Genomic DNA, 21,970 nt, shown 5'->3' with positions numbered 1-21,970 from the left:
GAAATCTGAGTGAGATGAAGAAGCTTCATATCCTGCCAACACTGCCAGTTTGGCTTGCCCTTCAAATGTTTTGAAGATGTGGGGCTGCATTCTCCATTTTGGAGGTTAGGTGTTGACGCCAGCAGAGCACGTTGCGACAGAAGAATCGTTACAACGCCTGCACCGATTCCGCTACTATTAATGGGCTAGCACCACCAGTCGGGCGGGAGCCTTGCTCGGTGAGGGCCGAGGGACTTGCCCGGGGGGTATCGCGAGGGGCACTATCTGGCAGGTCATGTCCACGCACGGCCGGCATCATATTGTACGCCGCAACCGCTGCAGGTCGTCGCCGTGAGCATGCGCGGCCACAGACCCAGCAATTCTCCGCCCGTTTATTATATCGAGGAGGCCTGGCATTTTACATGGCGTAGCTGCTAGCCCCTCACGGGTCAGAGGATCAGTAAGGAGGCAGTGCCGATTTTTCCCCCACCTAAAACGCAACGGATCCTCCGCACTTAGGGCTGGACTCTCCCATTTTGAGGCTACATCCCCACGCCGGGGTGGGAACAGTGGCAGTTTACAGCAGATAAAATGCAGTAAAACGGCCACCGATCCTCTGTTTGCCTGGGGCGAGCATGCCTGCAGCAGCCACGCCCGGCTCCATGGCGATGGCCACTCGCGGACCTGGCCCACAAAATAGTGCCACCCCTTTTGCAGGCTCGTGCACCCTGGACCACCCCCCCACACCCTGATAAAGTTCCCCCTGTCCGTGGATCAGCCCTCCCCTACTGTGGTGGCGCTGGACTGAGTCCGCAGCCACCACCACGAGATCCCGACAGATGAGACCATGGGAGACCCAAGCCGTGGGGAACTCGGCCGATCGGAGGTGGAGCATCGGGGGGCGAGCCTCAGGCAGTGTCCTGAGGCCGTCGATACATTGCACGGTGTACTCCAAGCACACTGCTTTGGAGGGGGTGGGGGAGCATCGCGAACGCTCCGACCCCCCCCTCCCCGATTTGGTCAGGAACTGTGATACTCCAGCTGATCGCCAAACGTGATTTCAGCATCGGTGACCGGAGAATCCAGCCCATAGCCTCCAAATCGGAGAATCTAGTCCCCGATGCGGCGGGACAGAGAATCCCGCCAATGGTCTCAGAAACAGAGAATCCCGCCGCAGGTGTGTGTCTATAGAGAGCCCTGGCAACCGTCCAATGGGGTTTCCGCAGGAAATCCGCGGGTACGAGTGCGCTGCCAGCGAAACAGAGGATCCCACAGACGGAGAATCCTGCTCCAGGTGTGTGTTTATAGAGAGTAACTATTCTCCAATAGAATACAGGTGTGTGTCTATAGAAACGGTGCTCTGTTTCTTTCTGGCAAAGTCAGCAAACCCAATCGGAAACAGATGAATGCCTGTATTAATTAGTTTGAGGAGATATACAAATGGATTAAACGTACCACCATTGAAATCAACAGCAACCATTCTCTGGGTACATAACTCCACCAGAGATTAAAAGCTGCCTCTTTAAATCTAATTAGTTAGTTCAACACCCCTGTTGCACATTCAGAGTGTGTGTGTGTAAGTGACTCTGTAAGCCACCATACATCATCCAAATCATTCACACAATAGGGACACACTTTCACGATATATGTCATGCACTCAATGCCCCTGACTGCAGAACAACTGATGTGCATTTCTCAAATATTAGTGGCATCAAATTGTCAAGCATGGAAGATGATATTTGCTCCTAGTAGTGATGGAGCTGAACATGAATTGATCGGATGCAGCTTCTCAGCATACGTAGGTTAGTTGTGGCTCCCAGAGACAAGTCACTGAGGATTCACTGCCATGTCAAGTATTGCTTCACGCTATTAATTCCAAGAGATTGAGAGAGGCAGGCTTGATCCCATGACAAGTGTTTCTGTATTTATTTCCTTTTCATAACTAGTTGCAATGTACGTGATTGCAATGTCTTAAACTTCATTCTGAGAAAGGCCCAGTGGGATCCACTCAAACCATCTCAGTTCATTTCAATTCCCCCAGAACATGTGTGCATTCTGCCTCCGATTCACAAAGTATGACAGATGGACTAAGTGGTGCTGATAATTTGAATGGGATGGGTGATTGAATAAATCAAAAACAAAAGTGTCAGCTGTGACTCAGTGTAACATATTCACTTCTGAATTTAAGTCCCACTATTGCACAAAATCAAGACTGGCTGAGTGAGTGCTGCACTGCTGGGTATATGGTCTTTTGAATGAGGATTAGGCTCCATCTTCTCTGTCAGTCTCAGATTGATAAGTGGCGAGTAACATGCTGCCAGACAATGATAATCTCCAGCGAGAGAATCTAATTACCTCCTCTTGACATTCACTGCCATTACCATCACAGAATTCCCCATCATCAACATCCTGGGGATTAGCATCAACCGGAAGCTTAACTGCAGAAGCCATTTAAATACTATGATTACAAGAGCAGGTCAAAAGGCTGGGAATTCTGCAGCAAGTATCTCATTCCCAAAGCCTGTCCACCACCTACAAGGCCCATGTCAAGAGCGTGAGAGAATATTCTCCACTTGCCTGGATATGTGCAGCGCAAACACCATTCCAGAAACTCGACACTATCCAGGACAAAAAAAAACAGTTTGATTAACAACCCACCCAGAGCCTCAAATATTCCCTTCTCCACCACTGCCAACTGTGTGAACCATTTACAAGATGCACTGCAGCAACATGCCAAGGCGTCTTCGACAGCACCCTTCAAACCTGTGATCTCTTCAAACCTGTGATCTCTTCAACCTAGAATAGCAGGGCAGAGAATGCATTGACAATACCACCAGCTGCAAGTTACCCTGGAAATCACAGCATCCTGATTTGGGAATACATCACTGCTCCTTCATCATTGCCAGGTCAAAAACCTGGAACTCCCTCCCTAACAACACTAAGGTTTACCTACACCAGATAGACTGCAGAGTTCCAGATATCAGTTCATCGCCATCTTCAAGGGCAATTAAGGATGGACGTTAAATGTTGGCCGTGCCAGCGATGCCCGCATCCCATGAACAAATCAATTAAAGTCACCATTAGTAACTTAGTGCAGTTGTGACTCCGTTGAAATCCTTTGCTACAGCTTTCTGTTGATTCTCCATCACATTTAGTAATCTGTCTGATCTTGATTCTCTGTGTTCGATATCATTCCTCCCAAACAGAATGGCTGTGATAAGTGAAATCACTATAATGGACACACCCAAAAATAGACATCCCGAATTACTTACAGTGCAACATATACAAGAGGCAATCTGCAACCACAACCAGTTTCAGGTGATGAACTCTGACAGTCTTCACTACACTGAGCCCTTTTATATTTTAAAACATGCGGAAAAGCCGGACATCGAGATGCTCAAAGTACACGCTGTATCGGAGTCTGAAAATGATGATGACTGACAGATTATAACTAGATTCCTTTTATTTCCCCATGTTGCTTTCGGGGTTTGAACTATCCCCATCTCCCCACCATGCAGCTGCTGTCCCTGCTTCCAGGGACAACACGTGTTCGAACATCCATTTGCATCTGGTCCCACGTGGACCCAACCAATCGATGCACACAATCGCGACCCCATGTGGACCCAGAAAACATGACATGCAAATCCTTTCTCAGAGTTACAAAGCCAACGCGGAGAGCGGACAGGAAAACCCTTAATCCATCTCCCCTGCTTGCTCCAAAAACTGATTCAAATTCAATCCAATTCATCCGAGATCCATGTTGACAAGAACAGGCATTAGACATGGGCTGGAATTCTCCGACCGTTGCAATTCACTTTTCCCGCCGGAAGTGCAGTCCCACCTGCGGGGTTCCCGGCGGCCTGGTGTGATGGGAAATCCCATTGACAAAGTGGCGGAAGTAGTGAATCCTGCTGCCAGGAAACAATGCTCCGGGAAATACGCGGCTGGGAGGCCGGAGACCTCGCGCTCGATCTTAGCTAGGAGGCTGGGATGTGCCATTGCCGGACCCCATGTGGTATTTTGTCATCTGTCTCAGAGTGTTGCTTGGAACAGGTTCCACACGGACTGTACTTATAACAACAGCTTTGTCGTTATAGCTGATTCCAAACTTTATTCTTCGCATTGTTGCAGATTTTTAGATGCTGATCATTATCTCAGCTGGTTCTTCAATACTGTTGAGAGCATTTTTACAGCCCGGTAAAATTACCATTTTGAAAATAAAGTAAACCTGTGAAAAGAATGGACCACTTAAGCCAGTCACGTGGTGCCTGTAATTTACAACTTTCACTGTATTCCAAAGGGTTGGTGGGTGGGGGGGGGGGGGCCTTTCAATAAATTCAGCAAGAGACATCTCAACCTCTAGCTGGTGTTCCAGGCAGATTGAGCTCACACTGTGTAAACATACAGCCCAAGGCGGCTCTGAGCTATTCTTTTATGCAAATCAAATTGGAATCTAATAACATAAACAATAACACCAGCCAAAGAAAAGATTCAAGGGCTGTAATCTAAACTTCAGTGGTGATTACTAATGACTTGAGTTTCCTTCTGTGTTTATTTAAATTCCTGACATACTGCAAAAGACTCATTTTCCAGTTTAATAAATGAAACGTGATAATTAAATCAATTGTTGAGACAGTGAGTGTTTTGTCATGTGGCCTGGGTCTGGATGGGGTTCCCTGGTGTTTGCCTATTCTCCCACAATAAGCGGCTCACGGCTACAGTTTATTAAAACCATTAATCTTACCTTCAAGGCCTTCCAGCAAGAGATGTACACCTCAGAGCCCCCAATGGGGGAGTCCGGGATGAAACAGTTCCTTGATGGACTGGACATTCCAGTTGTGGGGGAGGGCAGAAATCGGGGCCTGGAAGCACCACTAGCACTGGGAGAGATCATGGACAGCATTAGCTCCACGCAGGCGGGGGAAGGCGCCGGGACCTGATGGGTTCCCAGCGGACTTCTACAAAACATTTGCGACAGGTCTTGTAGATGGCCTGCTCGGCCACACAGGTTGCAGCACTGAGTCTGTTTGCAGTCTGTAGTAATCCACGGGAGGCAGGAGCTCCGTCACCACACCAATATTTATTTACAATAACGATATTACAGGAGCAGCTACAAACAGTGCTGCTAGCAGTCCAGTCAACTTAAGACTGGCTCACAAAGCCTACACAGGTGCTTATATGGGCCCCCTCAATGAGCTATCATTGAGGGGGCTCATACTCCAATTGGCCAACCAATAAAGCCAATTGGAGTTCATTACACAGTCCTTTGTCTGATACCCGTGCTACTCACAATTCTTGCAGATGGCGGCGCTGCATTTGGCGTTTAGGTATGCCACACAGACGCACAACGGGGGACAGTCACTGTCTAAGACCTTGCAGTCAGAGTGAACCAAGGGGAGGGGAACGGTGTAGAATCCCCTCGGGCTGTAGGACTCACGTTGAATGTATAAGGTGAATATTGCATATATCACAATTGTACTGAAGCACCCGAGAGGGCAACTTGATCTATGTAGAAAACCCCGAGAAATATTACACTCCCTGTAATGACCATTGAAATTTTGTAATGTTCTTTCAAATATTTTACAAATAAAGGATATTTTGTGCAAAAACAAAATCAGCATCATGTGCTTCTGGTGTGAATCCTTCACTCGATTGCAGCCGATACCAGATTCCGTTAATATTCTACATAATGCAGGGGCATTGCTGGGGTAATGATAAGGGCAGGGCCATAACAGGCAACAGAGGCAGCAACAAATACCATCAGTGCGTCGAGATTAGGAAAGCAGGGGTGGGGTTGGGTGAGGGGAATTTGGTCACTGATCGTTGCCCGGGGATCCTGATGAAGGTGCCGCTGTATGGGTGTCACATGGAGATTGGAGTGACTAACTCAGCTCAGAGTTTACAGATTCGTAGTTTACACGAGGCCACTGTCCTGGGTTGTGAGTCGATGCAAAGCGCTTTGTCCCGTAATTTGTATCTTCAAATTTTGCACCTGCATGGGAATTGGCCACCCTGGTTCAGACAATATTGGCCTCAGCTACGATGATCTCTCCCATGTCCCAGTAACTCAGCTGAAGTACACAGTGATACCCAGAGAACCATAGCCCACCACATCACCAATGTTGGCCCAAGAGGGGGAAAGGAAAACTACCCGAGTGAAGGAGACAGAAAGACAATGAAAAGAATGCAATTCTCCAGCTAGCCATCGTACAAAACAAAAATCAGTCCCTTACCTGATAATTGTCTCGTTGTCAATTCTTACGATGCAGTATGGATCGCTGCTTCCTGTTCTGAAAACAGAGGGAGAACAGAACTGAATATTTCTCATTTGCATCACCTTCCCTGTCTACAGGATTTTACTCACAGGTGAGATGAACACATTGCTAATAGGAAAAAGACTTGTATTCATAAAGCACCCCCTCAATCTTCTCAAACGTTTCAAAAGCATTTCAGAGATTGAATTACATCTTGCCATTATCATGTGGGTAACGATATATTGAACATAACAAGATCCCATAAACGGCAATGAGGTGAACAACCAGTTAAATCAATATAGTCCTGTGTAATGTTCACCTAAAAAATAGCTTTGGGAAATAGCTGATCAAAATAACTCAATCACGTGGAGACTTTTCATATAAAATGAAGGTTTCATTAACATTTCCATGCTCAGACAATGACTAGATTGACGGCCCCTCAGAGTTAGGAACTTTGCCTGTACACAAGAAATAGGGGCAGAAGTAAAGTCATCATAGTCCCAGATGACCATAGGCTGCTTTTAGAGAGGGAGAGTGGACTGGTGGTGGTTTAACCCGAGGATCACCACACCCCAGGCGAGGGGCAAGGTTGAGAAGGCAGGACCTTCACGAATAACCTCAGCCGTTACAGGGATTGAACCCGCGCTGCTGGGCTTGCTCTGCTTCACGCACCAGCTGTCCAGCAACGGAGCTAAACCTGCCCCACAACTTGTACTGATGCAGTGATTTAGATGCACAAAGCATGGAAATGATATGGGGAAAGAGTGGAATTAACATCTCTCTTGGAACGTGCAGGGGCACTGACTCCATGGACTGAAAGTCCCTCCTCCAGTGCCTTACTTCTCGATAAATCCCTGAAAACATTCTAAAGCATTTTATGTAGCGGGGAGAATAAACACATAAAAGGCATAAAGTAATGAGCAAAGAGCTCTGGCTCATATGTGAAGTGGGCAAAAAGCTTGGTTAGAAAGATGGTTTCTGTGAAGGGACTTTAAAAGAGACTAGAAACCAAAAGAGAGAGAGCTAGAGAAGGCAGAGGCTGCAGGCTTTCGGGAAGAATTCCAGAGAAGAGGCTGGGGCTGCTTTGAGAAAACAAACATGGGTGTGAAAAGAGAAGCTGTCAGCCTTCAGGAAGTAACTGAAACAACAGCTCCTTAAAGTTCGGCTTCAGCCAAAGAGGCAGTGCTGACAGGCGGCTTGTTTTCATTCCAGCTTACTTTCCTGGCACGAGCAAGCTGCTTGCTGGGAAGTAAGCCGTGCTGCAGTGGCCATGTACTATCCTAAAAAGGCTGCTATTTTAAAGAGAAGAGTGGAGTACGCATGTAAACACAGAAGATTGAAAACATCGCAGAGGTTCAAATAATAAACAGAGGACTGTCCACGAGTGAAGCCCCACTGTGCTGCATGCTCAGACGGTCAATCAAGGGTCAAGTTTGAGGTCAGACTCTAGGCTTTGGATGGGGAACCTGAGCCGTTTGCCTTGGTTACTGATGTCGGTGGTGTCCTCTCGTGATGTGGTTCTGCTTTTATGTGAATGAAGGCTAGGCAAGACACAACAAATTGGGAGGAGCTATCCGAGGATCAACTATCTCACACAAAGTGTTCTGCAGATATCTCAATAGCGAGAGTGCAGGATACACACTTGGGTTATTGCAAAATAAGCAGAGTGAGATTCCCATCTCAAACTGACGAGTTACTTTACTCATTTCAGTTTTATTTTCAACCGTCCAAGTTATAGATCTGGATTATGCATGATGCACAGAACCTCGACAAACATGTCACTTTGACCCGACTGCTGGCATTCTTGTTTCTTTGGCAGGAGTTTCAGCTAGGCTGGTCTTCCCTTCAGGCTTGGCCTAGAGACTCCAGGAATTGAAGATCAATATCCAGGACAAAGCTCTGTGCGACCCTGGAGAAAAGTCATTGGAAAGATTTATTTCCCCATCCCATTTTATTTGAATGTTTGTTTTTAATTAGACATTAACACATTCCGGCGCCTGTTCGGGGAGGCTGTTACGGAAATCGAACCGTGCTGCTGGCTTGCCTTGGTCTGCTTTCAAAGCCAACGAATTAGCCGTTAGCCAAGAGTCCTCCAATTGGCATAGGAAAGCAGCATGTCGCAAGGATGGATGTGTTGGCAAACTAATGGCTGGAGCGATGTGATCAAACATCCAGGGCATATTTCATTGCAGTTGGTAACCCTAGTTTCAGCTCAATCACCACACTTCAACACCTAATATAGACTACTAATGTGGGGTGGAGTGGGGTGGGGTTGAAGGGGATACTGCATTGTCAGAGACCTTCTCTTTCAGGTGATGTGTGATTACCAAGGCCGAAACATAAATGAGGAATGACATCCAACTAGATCGGTGAGACAAAAATAGTACCAGTGGGAGAATAAAGAAAGTGACTGTAAGGAACACAATGAGAAATCAGAAATATGTTAAATACTATTAGCTCCACATAGCTTACAAAGTTTGTGTTTCCTTCATGTGGTTGGTTCAAAACTTCTCTTTGACCAAGATTTTGGTCACCTATTTAAAACCTGCAGCTATAGTTTGTTGTCAAACACTCCTGTGAAGCCCGTGAATGTGCGCGCCTACTTTAAAAAGGCGCTACCTCAATGCAAATTCTTGACCAGTTGTAAAAACGTCTGATCAACTCCCGCACAGGGTCTGACGGCCTCACCTGACATGTGACCTGTGGGACACACTAGCGCAGGAACAATAACTTAACAGCCTTGGAGCACATGTGAGAGCAAGTGAAAAAAGTCAGCTGCGCTACGTAGCTTTGTAGGGAGAGCAAGCCACCACTAACAGGAGTTCAAGCCCCTGGTCACAATTTACAGGAACTACTGGCAGTTAGCGTCACTGCCTATTTCAGATTAGAGTTTCTTTTGCCTGCTCTTTGCATTATCTGTTCGAATCTAAGGTGAATAGAATTAAACAAAAATAAAAGGCCTACATTTATAATAATAATAATCTTTATTGTCACAAGTAGGCTTACATTAACGCTGCAATGCAGTTACTGTGAAAAGCCCATCGTCACCACATTCCAGCGCCTGTTCGGGAGAATTCAGAATGTCCAAATTACCCAATAGCACATCCTTCGGGACTTGTGGGAGGAAACCGGAGCACCCGGAGGAAACCCACGCAGACACAGGGAGAACGTGCAGACTCCACACAGACAGTGGCTCAAGCCGGGAATCGAACCTGGCGTGGTGAAGCCATTGTGCTAACCACTATGCTGCCGTGCTGCCCACCTTTGTACGAGCACTGGACATCGCAAATCACTTTAAAGCCAGTGAAGTGCTTGTTGAAGTACAGAACATGGCCGCCAATTTGGGCACAGCACAAACAGCAACATGATCGTAATCGAATAATCTGTTTTTGCAATATTGATTTAGGGATAAAGAATGGCCTGGACACCGAGGACAACTCCCCTGCTCTTCTTCAAAATAGGCCCATGGGGTCTGTTAAGATTGCCCCCTAAGAGGATAGACGAGGTCTTGGTTTAATGCATCATCTGGAAAATCACACTTTGGACAGTGCAACACTCCCTCAGTAATGCACTTGCAACATCAGGCTCGATTCTAGTGCTCAAGTCTTGGGAATGGGTTTTGAACCCACAACCACTGACTCAAGAGGCAAGCGTGCTATCCACTAAGCACTTGCTGACACAGCAATGCCATGACTGACATAAGCACGAAACACAAGCCTATTAACCACCAATCCTGCAAACACCCAAGGAAACAAAAAAAAAATGCAGAGAAAAGAAACTGACTAACTTCAACAAAATACCGGGAAAAATCCTTCTTAGCAAGCTCCAAGAGTCTGTAGTTGCCAAATGATGCATCACTAGCCATCCTTAACTAACTTGTTTTCTTCCTCCCCCATGTCGATCAATAATTAGCCCTAGTCCATGAAGGACTGTAAGCATATGTCGGTCGGGTAGAAAGGGGCTTGTTTAGCTCACTGGGCTAAATCGCTGGCTTTTAAAGCAGACCAAGCAGGCCAGCAGCACGGTTCGATTCCCGTACCAGCCTCCCCGGACAGCCACCAAAACTGTATCCATCACCCTCTTCAAACCTTTAAAACATTCTACTTCCTTGACCTTCTGGGTAAGCTCCATCAATATATACTCCATATATTCACCATCCTCAGCATGGAAGAGTTAGACCATCGGTGGCAGGACAGACAGCTGGGTGGGCTGAACTCGCTGCAGCTCCTCCCTAAATGTTTCCATTTCCTCTCTTCCTTTGTAACCCTTCTCCAATTCCATTGTTTTGGGTCAAGCTATCAGTCACCTCTTCCTCCATACAATGGCCCATTCCAATTCCTTCATTCTTTTTATTTATATATTTTTAATCTCCTGCTACAAAACATCTTGCAACATTTTCTGCTTTACAGGTGCTGGAAGAACTTGGACCTGAGTGGAGAAAATAGGAACAGACGTGATAGGAATATAAAGAGAGCGCAAGGGAAGGCTCAGACTAGGGAGAAACTCAGAGTGAGTAAATCCATTGAGTAAACATCGAGGAATTATTTTCTTTAACAAAAACATTCTTCAATCAGAGCCCGGAGGACAGATCAACGACAAGCCTTAAAATTTATTGCTGGTAAGTTTAGATGGTCGTCTCATAAGTAAAGACTCAATCTCTACCTGGTTGACCTCAATCTGGTTGAATGCACATCCTGTTTCATGTGGGAACTCCAGGATGTCCACTGTGTGTTGGCAACAACAGCTGCAGATGTTGTCACCTGGTGCATTTTGATCCTTGAGCAACTTCTGGAATCACTACTGTAGCTCTCAGCCTCACAACGTCGCAACGCAACAGCACATTTCTGGACATGATTACCAATGTTCCTTCCAAGGTTCTTTTGTTGTGTGTGGCCTATTTATTTCAATGCCTGGTAGCTTTACAGTTTTCGAGCAGTCAAGCATGCAGAGTATCTTAAAGATTTTGAGAGTTGAAATGAAATGAAAATCGCTTATTGTCACGAGTAGGCGTCAATGAAGTTACTGTGGAAAGCCCCTAGTCGCCACATTCCGGCGCCTGTCCAGGGAGGCTGGTACGGGAATCGAACCGTGCTGCTGGCCTGCTTGGTCTGCTTTAAAAGCCAGTGATTTAGCCCAGTGAGCTAAACCAGCCTCTGTATAGTTCTGTATAGTAGTGGCATGATTGTTACATGGCTGTGCATGCATGCAACGGGGAGGGAACATCAGTGGTCACCCCATAGCTTGAGATATGTCGGTGGTGAGAACATGAGAGACCACCAGACAGACAAGGAATACCAGACAGGTAGTGCAGGAATCCCCTGATTGCATCTTGTTCTCAGTTATGAAGACTGGTGAGGGCGATGGATCATTAAAAAAAAACAGAATTTTCTGGAAATACTCAGCAGATCAGGCACCATTTGTAGAGTGAGAAAACATAGTTAACGTTTCAGGACGATGACCCTTCATCAGAACCTTGATAGTCCCCCTGGGGAGTACAGCCAGCATAGGATGTTCAGCTGTTGGGAAGGTCACAAAACCAATCATGAGAGGGGATTCAATAGGTAGGGAAAATAAAAGAATTTCTGCAACCGCAGTGTGAAATGAAATGAAATGAAAATCGCTTACTGTCACGAGTAGGCTTCAATGAAGTTACTGTGAAAAGCCCCTAGTCGCCACATTCCGGCGCCTGTCCGGAGAGGCTGGTGACTCTAGGATGGTAGGTTTCCTCTGAAGTGTCAGGAACAAGACTGCAGTTGAACACTCCAAGGGTAGGGCAAATGGATGAACTGCCATGTCAGTACCAACAACATAGGTAGAAAGAGGGATGATAACCCACAGGCAGATTTTATGCAGCTAGGCAAGGAGATAAAAAGCAGGACCTCAAAGGTTGCAATCCCCGGATTACGGCAGGAGCCAGATGCTAGTGAGTAAAGAATTAGGATAGTGCAGTTGAATGCATGGCTGGGGAGATAGTGAAGGAGGAAAGGCTTCAGGTTCCTCAGCACTGACACTGGATCTTTTTTTTAAATTTCATGGAATGTGAGCATCTCCAGCAAGAATGGCATTTATTACTCATCCCTAAATTGTCCTTGAGAAGGTGGGGTGAGTGGCTTTCTTGAACCACTGCAGTCCATGTGGTGCAGCTACATCCACAAAACTGTTAGAGAGAGGGATGGGACCAGCACCAATTGGGTGGATTGCACCTCAACCAGGTTAGATCCAGGGAGATTGCTGGTATTGGTGGAGGAGTGTTTAAAATAGCTTGCAGAGGAGTTAAGCGAAAATGCAGAAGGACGATAAGAAAAGCTGGAAATGTGAGACAGAAAATTAGTCAATGAGCATGAAAGGCAGGGGGAATAGAGGCCGGAATAGGGACAGAGAAGCTGTTTGGTAATTCCTGGTGTATACTTCAATGCAAGGAGTGAATTAAGCAGATGGGCTGCAGCCACACGATAGCACAGTGGTTATTACTATTGCTTCACAGCACCAGTGTCCCAGGTTCGATTCCAGGCTTGGGTCACTGTCTGTGCGGAGTCTGCACGTTCTCCCAGCGACTGCGCTGGTTTCCTCCCACAAGTCCCAAAAGACGTGCTGTTAGGTGAATTGGACATTCGGGATTCTCCCTCAGAGTACCTGAACAGGCACCAGAGTGTGGCGACTTGGGGCTTTTCACAGTAACTTGCATTGTTATTGTAAGCCTACTTGTGAGATTATATACACTTGGAAATGTGATATCACAGCTATTACTGAAAAAAATTGCTTGAAGGGCAGGAATGGCAGCTTGAGGTTCCTGGTTGCAGGGATTTCAGATTGGCTATAGAGGGGAGTAGAAAAGGAGGCTGGGTTTACAATATTGTATAAATAAAGAATTTACATATGTGAAGAGAGATTATAAGCAAGAAGGATGATCTATTGGGAGGCCATGCGAGTTGAACTAGGGAGCAAAACAAAAAGGGAAATCGCGCTGCCGGTAATACACCATCAACCTTCAGACAGTCAGAAATAGATTGAAGAGAAAATATTTAGGCAAATTGCAGAGGAGAGCAGAAACAGTAGGACAGTAATAGTAGGGATTTCAACTACCCCAATATTAACTGGGTTAAAATCAATGGGAAAGATACAGACAGCAGAGAATTTTTGTCATGCATTCAGGAGAACTTTCTTTTAAGCTGTTAGATAGCAACTCTGACAAGAAGAAAGGCATTTCTGGATTTCGCTTTTGGAAATGAAGTTGAGCAGGTGGAAGGAGGATCGGTCGGAGATCTTTTTGATGGTAATGATGATAATTCAGTTAAATTTCACATAGATATGGAAAAGGATAATGATCCAGCAAGAGTGAATGTTTTAACATGTGTATTATAAACAAAAGTTTTAAATATACATGTGTTTTAAATATAAATAAACAGTTAAATAAACAACTCCGAAAAGTCATATTGGACTTGAAATGTTAACTCTGTCCCTCTGTACAAATGCTGCCAAGCCTGCTAAGTTTTTCCAGTGCTTTCTGTTTTTATCAGATTTCCAGCAACCTCAATATTTTTCTTCTATTCAAATAAATGTCTTAAATTGAGGAACGGCCAATTTTATGAAGCTGTAGTGTAATTTGTCAAAAGTGAACTGTAAACAATAAATTGACGGTAAATCAATGTCTGAGCAGTGGGAGCTGGTGTTCAAGGAGATAGAGAGGGTTCAGAACCAATACATTCCCACAGAGAAAAAGGGTGGAACTCACAAATCTCGACACCCCCTTCCATTCCTCTACCCCACCCCCACACCCGAACGTTAAACAGCATACAGAGTACAATATATGAATAAACCTAGAATCCCTTCCGAACCATAGAATCCCGGCAGTGCAGAAGGAGGCCGTTCGGCCCATTGAGTCTGCACTGACCCTCTGAAAGAGGACCCTACCTGAGCCCACTCCACTGCCCTATCCCCGCAACCCCACCTAACTTGAACATGTTTGGAAACTAAGGGGCAATTTCGCATGGCCAACCTACCTAACCTGCACATCTTTGGACAGCAAGAGGAAACTGGAGCACCTGGAGGAAACCCACACAGACTAGGCGAGAACGTGCAAACTCCACACAGAAAACCCAATGTTGTTTGATAATACAGAAGCGGCCGGAGGATAACTAGGGAAAGAGTGGGGCCAGGAAGAAACCAAAAAGGTGGAGGCAGAAGATGTGGGCATGGTTCATTATGAACACTTTGCATCTGTCGTCTCAAAAGAGGGGATGTGGACATTGTAGTCAAAGAGGAGGAGTGTGAAAGATTGGATGGGATAAACATTTTTAAGCGGTATAGCAGCTTTGAAAGTGGTTAAATTGTGAAGCTCAAATGAACTATATCCCAGTCTCCCAAGTGAAGGAAGGGAGGAAATAGCAGAGGCACTGACCATCATTCTCCAATCCTCTCAGTTTACATGTGAGGACTAGTGGACAGCTGTTGTTTAAAATGGAGGAAGATTGGATGAGTAATTAAAGACCAGTTGGCTAATCTCTAGGAGGTCTTGTGGGGCAGTGGTAGCATCCCCTACTTTGGGAACAGAAGCTCCAGGCTTGAGTTCAATGCCAGGACTTGTTGATCATGGAAGGAGTGTTCATAATGCAGTTCAATGGGCTGATAACCAACTTGGGAATCCTTCCACCTCTTACACATATACACACTGATCATGGGGGGGGGGGGGGGGGGGGGGGGGTGTGAGTAAGTGAGAAGATATGCTTTAAAAAAACAACTTTGATGGTGGGTAAATTTTTGAAAAATTTCTAACAGACTGTATAAATCATCACTTAGAAAGCCATGGATTAATGAGGAGCTATCTGTATGGATTTGTTAAGGGAAGGTTATTTCTAGATAGTTTTATTGAACTTTTTGCGGAGGTAACAAGGAAGTTCAATGAGGATAGTGTGTTTGATATAGTCTGCATCAATTTTAGCAAGGCTTTACACAATTATAGAATCACAGAGTAGTTTTCAGCAGAGAAAGGGGCCAGTAGGGTCCCAAATGGGAGACCAGCCAGAAAAGTAAGAGCCTGTGGGTTGCAAGTGATAAATTCAATCCAAAATTGGGTCAGAGGCAGAAAGCAAAGGTAAATGGGTGTTTTCATGGTTGGAAGGTAGTTTCCAGTGAGGTTCTTCAAGGCACCATACTGGATGTCCTGTTTTTCAGAGAATAAGTCAATTTTGACTTAAATATAGTGGGTGTGATTAAAACGTTTGCAAATGATACAAAAAATGGTCATGTAATTGATTGCGAGGAAGAAAATTGTTGGGAGATATCAATGGACAGGTAGAGAAACAGAAAAATGGCAAATTAAATCCAATCAATCAATAGTCTGAGGTAATGCACATGGAGGGGACAAACAAGGCAAGGGAATACATAATAAATGGTTGAATACTGAGAGGTATATAGAGGAACAGTAGGACCTTGGAATACATGTCCGCAGATCCTTGAAGAGAGCAGGACAGGTAGATAAGCTAGTTTTAAAGGAATAATGGGTGCACGCTTTTATTAGTCAAGGGACAGAATGTAATAGCAGAGGGGTTGGCCAGAATTTTCCAGTTTCTCACACCGAGGGGATCCTCCGGGTCTGCCGATGAAGCACCCCCACCACGGGTTCAACGAGAAACCCAATTAACGATGAGGCGACCAGAAGATCACGCCACTAGCCAATGGTGGGCTGCCAATGCTGCCGCAAAACACGTGGCGGATTGCGCAGAGAATCCCACCCATTATGCAAAAACCATATAAAACACTGATTAGGCCACTGACACAGTAGTGCATAGAGTTCTTGTCACCATATTACATGAAAGATGTGATCATACTGGAGAGGGTACAGAGGAAATTTACAAAGTTGTTGCCAGGAACGGAGAATTTTAGCTCTAAGCAAAGATTGGATACACTGGGGTGGTTTACGTTTGGAACAGAGGAAGCTGAGAGGAGGTTTGATTGAGGTCCACAAAATTGTATGGGAACTCAATAGAAATAGATAAGAAGGACCTATTTTACTGAGCAGACTGTCTGTAACCAAGAAGCATAAAGTTAAAGTAATTGACAGATGGATTAGAGGATAGTGGAGGAGAATTTGTTTCACCTGGAGGGTAATGGTGTTCTGGAACTCATTGCCCGAGAGGATAGTAGAAGCAGAAACCCACAGTGCATTTAAAACATTGTCCGTGATTCTCCAGCCGTGGCAATTCAATTTTCTCGCCAGCAGCGCCACCCCGCCCGTGGGTTTCCCGGAAGCGTGGATGGCTTCAATGGGAAATCCTATTGATGAGCGGTGGGTGAATAGAATCCCGCATCACTGAGAAACTCACGACGGGGTAACCGGAGAATCCAGCCCATTATTTCCATGTGCACTTGAAGTGCCATAACCTACAGGGCTAGAGAGACCAATAGCTGAAAAGTGAGATTACTCCAGATAACTCTTCTCCATTAAGCACAGAAGGAGCCAACTGGCCTCCTGTGCTATAAACGTGCAATTTTTTTTTTCATAAATTTAGAGTGCCCAATTCATTTTTCCAATTAAGGGGCAATTTAGCGTGGCCAATCCACCCGACCTGCACATCTTTTGGGTTGTGGGGGCAAAACCCATGCAAACACGGGGAGAATGTGCAAACGCCACACGGACAGTGATCCAGGGCCAGGATCGAACCTGGGACCTCGGCGCCGTGAAGCAGCCGTGCCAACACTACGCCACCGTGCTGCCCTATAAACGTTCAATGTTAACAGTGTGATTATCTTGCTTCAACTAAGGCTCCTTTGTCCAAAAGCTTCTGTTATTATTAAACAAGATTGTGGGATACAGTATATTGATTCCCTTGTGGCCCCCTTTTCCAATGTGAGCATCTTTCATGGATGAAATGTTGCTCCTCAAGGCACAGTTGCCTTGTTTAGTTGTCCTTCTTCATGGTCCCTCCAAAGACACATCCAAACAGTCAGATAAAAACATAATTGTATTCCTGTTGGTCCTATTATTTAAGTTACATTTAGTTGGGATACCAGCTCTAAACAGGTTGCACAGGGGTGAAAGAACAATTTGCATTTATATAGCACCTCTCACTACCCAAGGACGTCCCAACACGTTTTACGCCCACTTTTGAAGCGTAGTCACTGTTGTAATGTAAATAATGCATCATTCTATTTATGCACAGCAAGGTCTCACGAACAGGAATAACCAGATAACCTATTTAATTGATATTGATTAAGAGATAAGTATTCGCAAAGACACTACGGAGAAGTTGCTTGGGGTATTTTACATCTGCCTGAGTGGGTAGATGCGGATTTAAGATTAACATCTCATCCAAAAGACAACGCCTGTGCAGTACAGCATTCCCTCTGCACTGATCTGTCACCTTAAATGTTGCGCTCAAAGTCTGTGGAGTGGGACTTTAATTCAAAATAATTTAATTTAAAAGCATTTTGATTTGTCGCTATTCTGTCTGATGCGAGTGAATGGAAAACGGTCAATTGGAATTCCTGGCTTCACTTCCAGTTAAACATTATTCGCTTACACTGCTGTTCCAAACCTCCCGCACATTATTAGATGATGGGGATGCTCGGATGCGATGCTGATGGGAGGTTATGAGGAAGCGCTGGTGTGGCTATCTTTTTGGTGATGGTACATTGGTGACAGGCCAGTTGCCTCCTTTGTACCAGGGTAAAATACTTCACAGAGATTCTGCACAGTTCCCAGGGAAACGGCAGAAGTTAGCCATTTTCAACTGGTCTCCTGCTGGAGTTACGACAGAGCCTGACACAATCTACTGTTTTAAGGGCTCCACACATTTCAACCTGAAATCAGACAGTGAACAGAAAAAATAAATCCAGCCCTCTGCATCCGAGCACCGTGGCCACCCCAAGGTGTCCAATAAATAGTGTCCAATACTGAGGGAAACACTGTTTTTGTTTTGTTGCATTTTTATTGCATACTTTGCCATATCTTCATTTGAATGGAACACGCATGTTTGATATATTAGCAGTGCCTTCAAAAGAGCATCTTCTCCATCTGCCTCCTTTAAAATGCTGCTTACAACAGAACCCTTTGATTGAGCTGTTGGTCATCTCTCTGTGGTTCACTGACATTTCTGATTTAGATAAAGTTCCCATCAAAGGCAGAGAGAGAGAGAAAGGGGAAGTGGAGGGGAGGGAGAAGAAAGGAAAAAGGGCAGAGAGAAATGGGGGGGGGAGAGAATAAAGAGGGAAAGGTGGACGGAGAAAGGAGCAGAGAGAAAAGAGGGAAAAGAAGAAAGAGGGACAGAAAAGGGAGAGGGGGTCAGAAAAAGGAGCAGAAAGGGGGAGAAGAAAGAGGGAGAGAAGGGGAATAGAGAAAGGGCAGAGAGAAAAAGGGGTGAGAGAGACAGGAGGGAGAGAGGATGAAATAAATAAATTAAAGAAAGTGAGGGGAGAGCAAATGACAGAAAAGTGTGTGTGTGTGTGGGGGGGGGGGGGGGGGGGGGGGGGGGGGGGCGGCGGATGGTCCCAAGACTGGAAGTTTTGAATGGATAATGATCCAAAGATTGCATATGTGTTGTGCATTTTGACGGGGGCTAGTGGTGGGGGGTGGGCGGGCAATGATGGTGAGGGCACACAGTGAGGCTGGTCAGAAATGAGTTTGAAAATAGAAACAGCAACAACACAGCTCAGTGTGACCGCTGCATAAAGCGCCCGGCTCCTGTTTCTGATACAGTGAAAATATTCAGCCAGATGATAGGGACTGTCTGGGGTGGATGTGGGGCACCGGCTTCTGTCGTGATTGGGCTCCAGGTACATCTGCCAACGCTGTGGACACTGCCAGCCAGCATTGCAAGCAAAGCTTCCCCCTAAACCCGGCATCATACCAAACCAGATCGATCACCAAAATCAAACCCAACTCGATAAACAGACCCGGAACTGAATCTTCGTGATTGAACAAACCAAACTGGGAATAAATCCCAAATTCTGTCAGATAAACTTCACTGTGTTGTCCTCCACCCGACATGTGCTCCCAGCTACAGTTACAGAGGGAAGCAGTAGGTATTATTAACTGTGCAAAAGACAGGGCAATAATTCTTCAATTGAAATCGACCCCGGCTAGCAGGTCCGCCTCACTTTGTCAACGAGCCTCTCCAGTACATCTGCACTACATCCAGCGGCTCAAACCTGGCGGCAGACAAGCACCGTGACACAGACACTGCCTCATACTCACAGGTCTTTGGCGGGTAATTTCTTCCCTTCAATGATCCGTAGGAACAAGGAGCTGCGCTTTGCCATGTCGAGTTGTTGGGAGAAGCAAAAGTTCCTAGCGAGACAGTGTGGCTGAGGCGGCGAGTGCTGGGTTCGCGCGGGAGAAAGAGGCTCTGCTCCAGGCTACTGGACAGCTCCCTCTGTCAGTGCCTGTAGTGAGTGTGTCACACACACAGCCCCGGCTGGCCTGCAGCTCTGACCGCACCAAACCCCCGCTGGGGACTCACCATGTGCAGCTCAAACCCTGCTATTTTCATCTAGACTGGGGCGGCGCCACTGGGTAGGTGAAGGAACTGTGATTGGCCACAGAACATCTCTGGGAATGAAAACTGAGGGGAGGGAGAGAGGAGAGGGGAGGAGGGGGGAGGAGGGGGGGGGGGGGGTGAGGAGAACACCTTTTAAATAATTATCTTTACACCAATAATGGAGAACAGTCCAGAATTCAAAGGGCAAGTACATTTTTTTTTAAAAAACAACCCAGGATCCTCCAGCTAATTACTTTTGTTCATTATTTTTCGAAAGGGACTCTGGAATGAAATAAATCAATGTGTAAAAGATAGGACACAACCGCCCCGCAATACTGTGAATATAATGGTTGGCTCCTGAATGAGAAATACTTGCTATTGAAAGTATCTGTTAATGAAGATAAGCGTTGTGGAATCTTGGGAGCGATTCTCCGCACCCGCGGAAAATCGTGAAGTCTGCCGTGAAAACGGCTGACTTTTGCGATGGCCCGACACGGCCCAGTTCCCGACGTATTCACGTCCGGGAAATGGGCTAGGAACGAGGCCGCGTCAATCACGTGCGCGATGATGCCGGAACGCGGCGACGATACGAACACGCCCACGTGACGCCACCCGACGCCCTAAAAAGGCGCGGGCGAGCACAGAAACTAGGTCAGGATGTCGGAGCTCAGGAGAGCAGCCCCGCGATTCGTTGAGGCTGACGTGGAGACGCTGCTCGAATCAATCGAGCAGAGGAGGGGCATCATCTGCCCGCGTAGAGGGCATCGCCACCCTGCCAGCGCGGTGCGCCAGGCCTGGCGTGAGGAGGCTGCTGCCGTCAGTGCTGTGGGGCAGACCCTCACCCCGGTTGGCCTATTTAGTGATGAGGCTCCTGGGTCACAGTCTGGGTCGCACATCACAGCTGAGCAGGTACAGCAGGTGGAGGTCGGGGAAGCCGAGGGCCCGGGCTGGTGGAGGGCAGGCCAGGCCCAGAATCCAGCTGGCTCCCAGACGTTTTCCGAGTTCCTGGACTTTCTCAACCCACCCGCACAGCCGATGTATCAAGAAACCCAGGGACACAATGACGGGATGAGGGCTGTCTTCCAGACTCTGCAGACGCTGTTAGAGGAGTCGAACCGCGTCCAGGAGTAGGGAGTGGTGCCGCTCATGGCAGCAACCCAGGCCGACACCGCACGGGTGGCATCCGTGGTGGAGGCAATGGGTCAGGTTATGCAAGGCGTTGGGCTTAATGTGCATGCGTCATCCTTGGCCCTGGACAGGGTTGCCCTCTCACAGGCAGCAATGCGCCAGAGCACACACGACATTGCCGGCGCGCTGCGGGCCTTGGCCGAGTCTCAGCAGGTCATGGCCCAGTCGCAGCATGCCATGGCACAGTCACAGGAGTCGATGGCACAGTCCCAGCAGTCAGTCGCGGAGAGCATCAACCGCCTGACACATGTGCTGGATGGCGTCGTGCACTCACAGGTTGAGATCGCACAGTCCCTGGCGGGAATGTCTAACTCCCTGGACTCCGTCTCTGCAAACCTTCGGATCCTGGTGGATACCGTTGCAGGCCTCCAGGACTGGCAGCGCCAGGTGTCGGTGGCGCGACGGGGCACCTCCCCGCTCGCACCTCTGTCCCAAAGTGAGGCCCGGGGGCCACCGGGCTCCCCGAGGGAGGAGGAGGTTTCGGGGCCTGTCCCATTAACTCCATCACGGGACGTCCCGGAATTCTCAGCCTCCCCCCCGTCCCATCCCTGGTGCATCGGGTGGGCAGCGGGCAGAGCAGGGTGGCACAACGTCACCCGAGACGCCCGCTGAGCAGCCTGGCCCATCAAGGCCGGGTCGCCCCAGGAAATGCTTGCCGAAGGAGAAACAAGTCGAAGGGGGCGATTCGCAGCAGTCCTCCTCCACTCCTGCTGTATCATCTGGGGAATCACTTAGACGTAGTGGTAGGGCCCGTAAGGCAACAAAGAGAGACTGAGTAAGTTGGCACGGGTGAAGGGTACAGTTTAGTTGTAGGGGCTAGGGCTCCTGTAAATTATTGTTCACATTAAACGCACTGTTCCACCTTACTTGTAATACCGTGTGATTGTTCCACAGCCACAGGAATCGTGATGGTGACCGAGTGTCACTGGGGTTGACGAGCGGTGTAACTTCGGTGCCGGGTGTGCAGTCCCTTCCCCCCCACCCCCTCCCACAGCTAGCCCACGCGGGCACGTGCTGGAGTGTCCGTGACAAACTCAGCGGCCACCAAGGTGGATGGTTCAGCTATTGCCATGG

The 21,970-nt window shown here is 47.2% G+C and overlaps 1 protein-coding gene across 1 annotated transcript in view; it reads right to left on the bottom strand.

Moving 5' to 3' along the window:
* Positions 1 to 19,693, bottom strand: part of rasa4 (RAS p21 protein activator 4) — a 298,226-nt gene extending 278,533 nt beyond the window's left edge. The window contains exons 1-2 of the mRNA XM_038813851.1: positions 19,426 to 19,693; positions 6,213 to 6,269 (exon numbers count right to left, since the gene is read on the bottom strand). Of these exons, the coding sequence (XP_038669779.1) occupies positions 6,213 to 6,269; positions 19,426 to 19,490 (122 nt within the window). The 5' untranslated portion in view covers positions 19,491 to 19,693. The remainder of the gene's footprint in view (positions 1 to 6,212; positions 6,270 to 19,425) is intronic.
* Between the last annotated feature and the right edge of the window lie 2,277 nt (positions 19,694 to 21,970).

The sequence above is a fragment of the Scyliorhinus canicula genome, chromosome 12 (genome assembly GCF_902713615.1).
Source record: "Scyliorhinus canicula chromosome 12, sScyCan1.1, whole genome shotgun sequence".
NCBI classification, from domain to species: Eukaryota; Metazoa; Chordata; class Chondrichthyes; order Carcharhiniformes; family Scyliorhinidae; genus Scyliorhinus; species Scyliorhinus canicula.
Note: the sequence above shows the minus strand (reverse complement) of the source record. Positions and strands in the feature narration are given on the sequence as shown.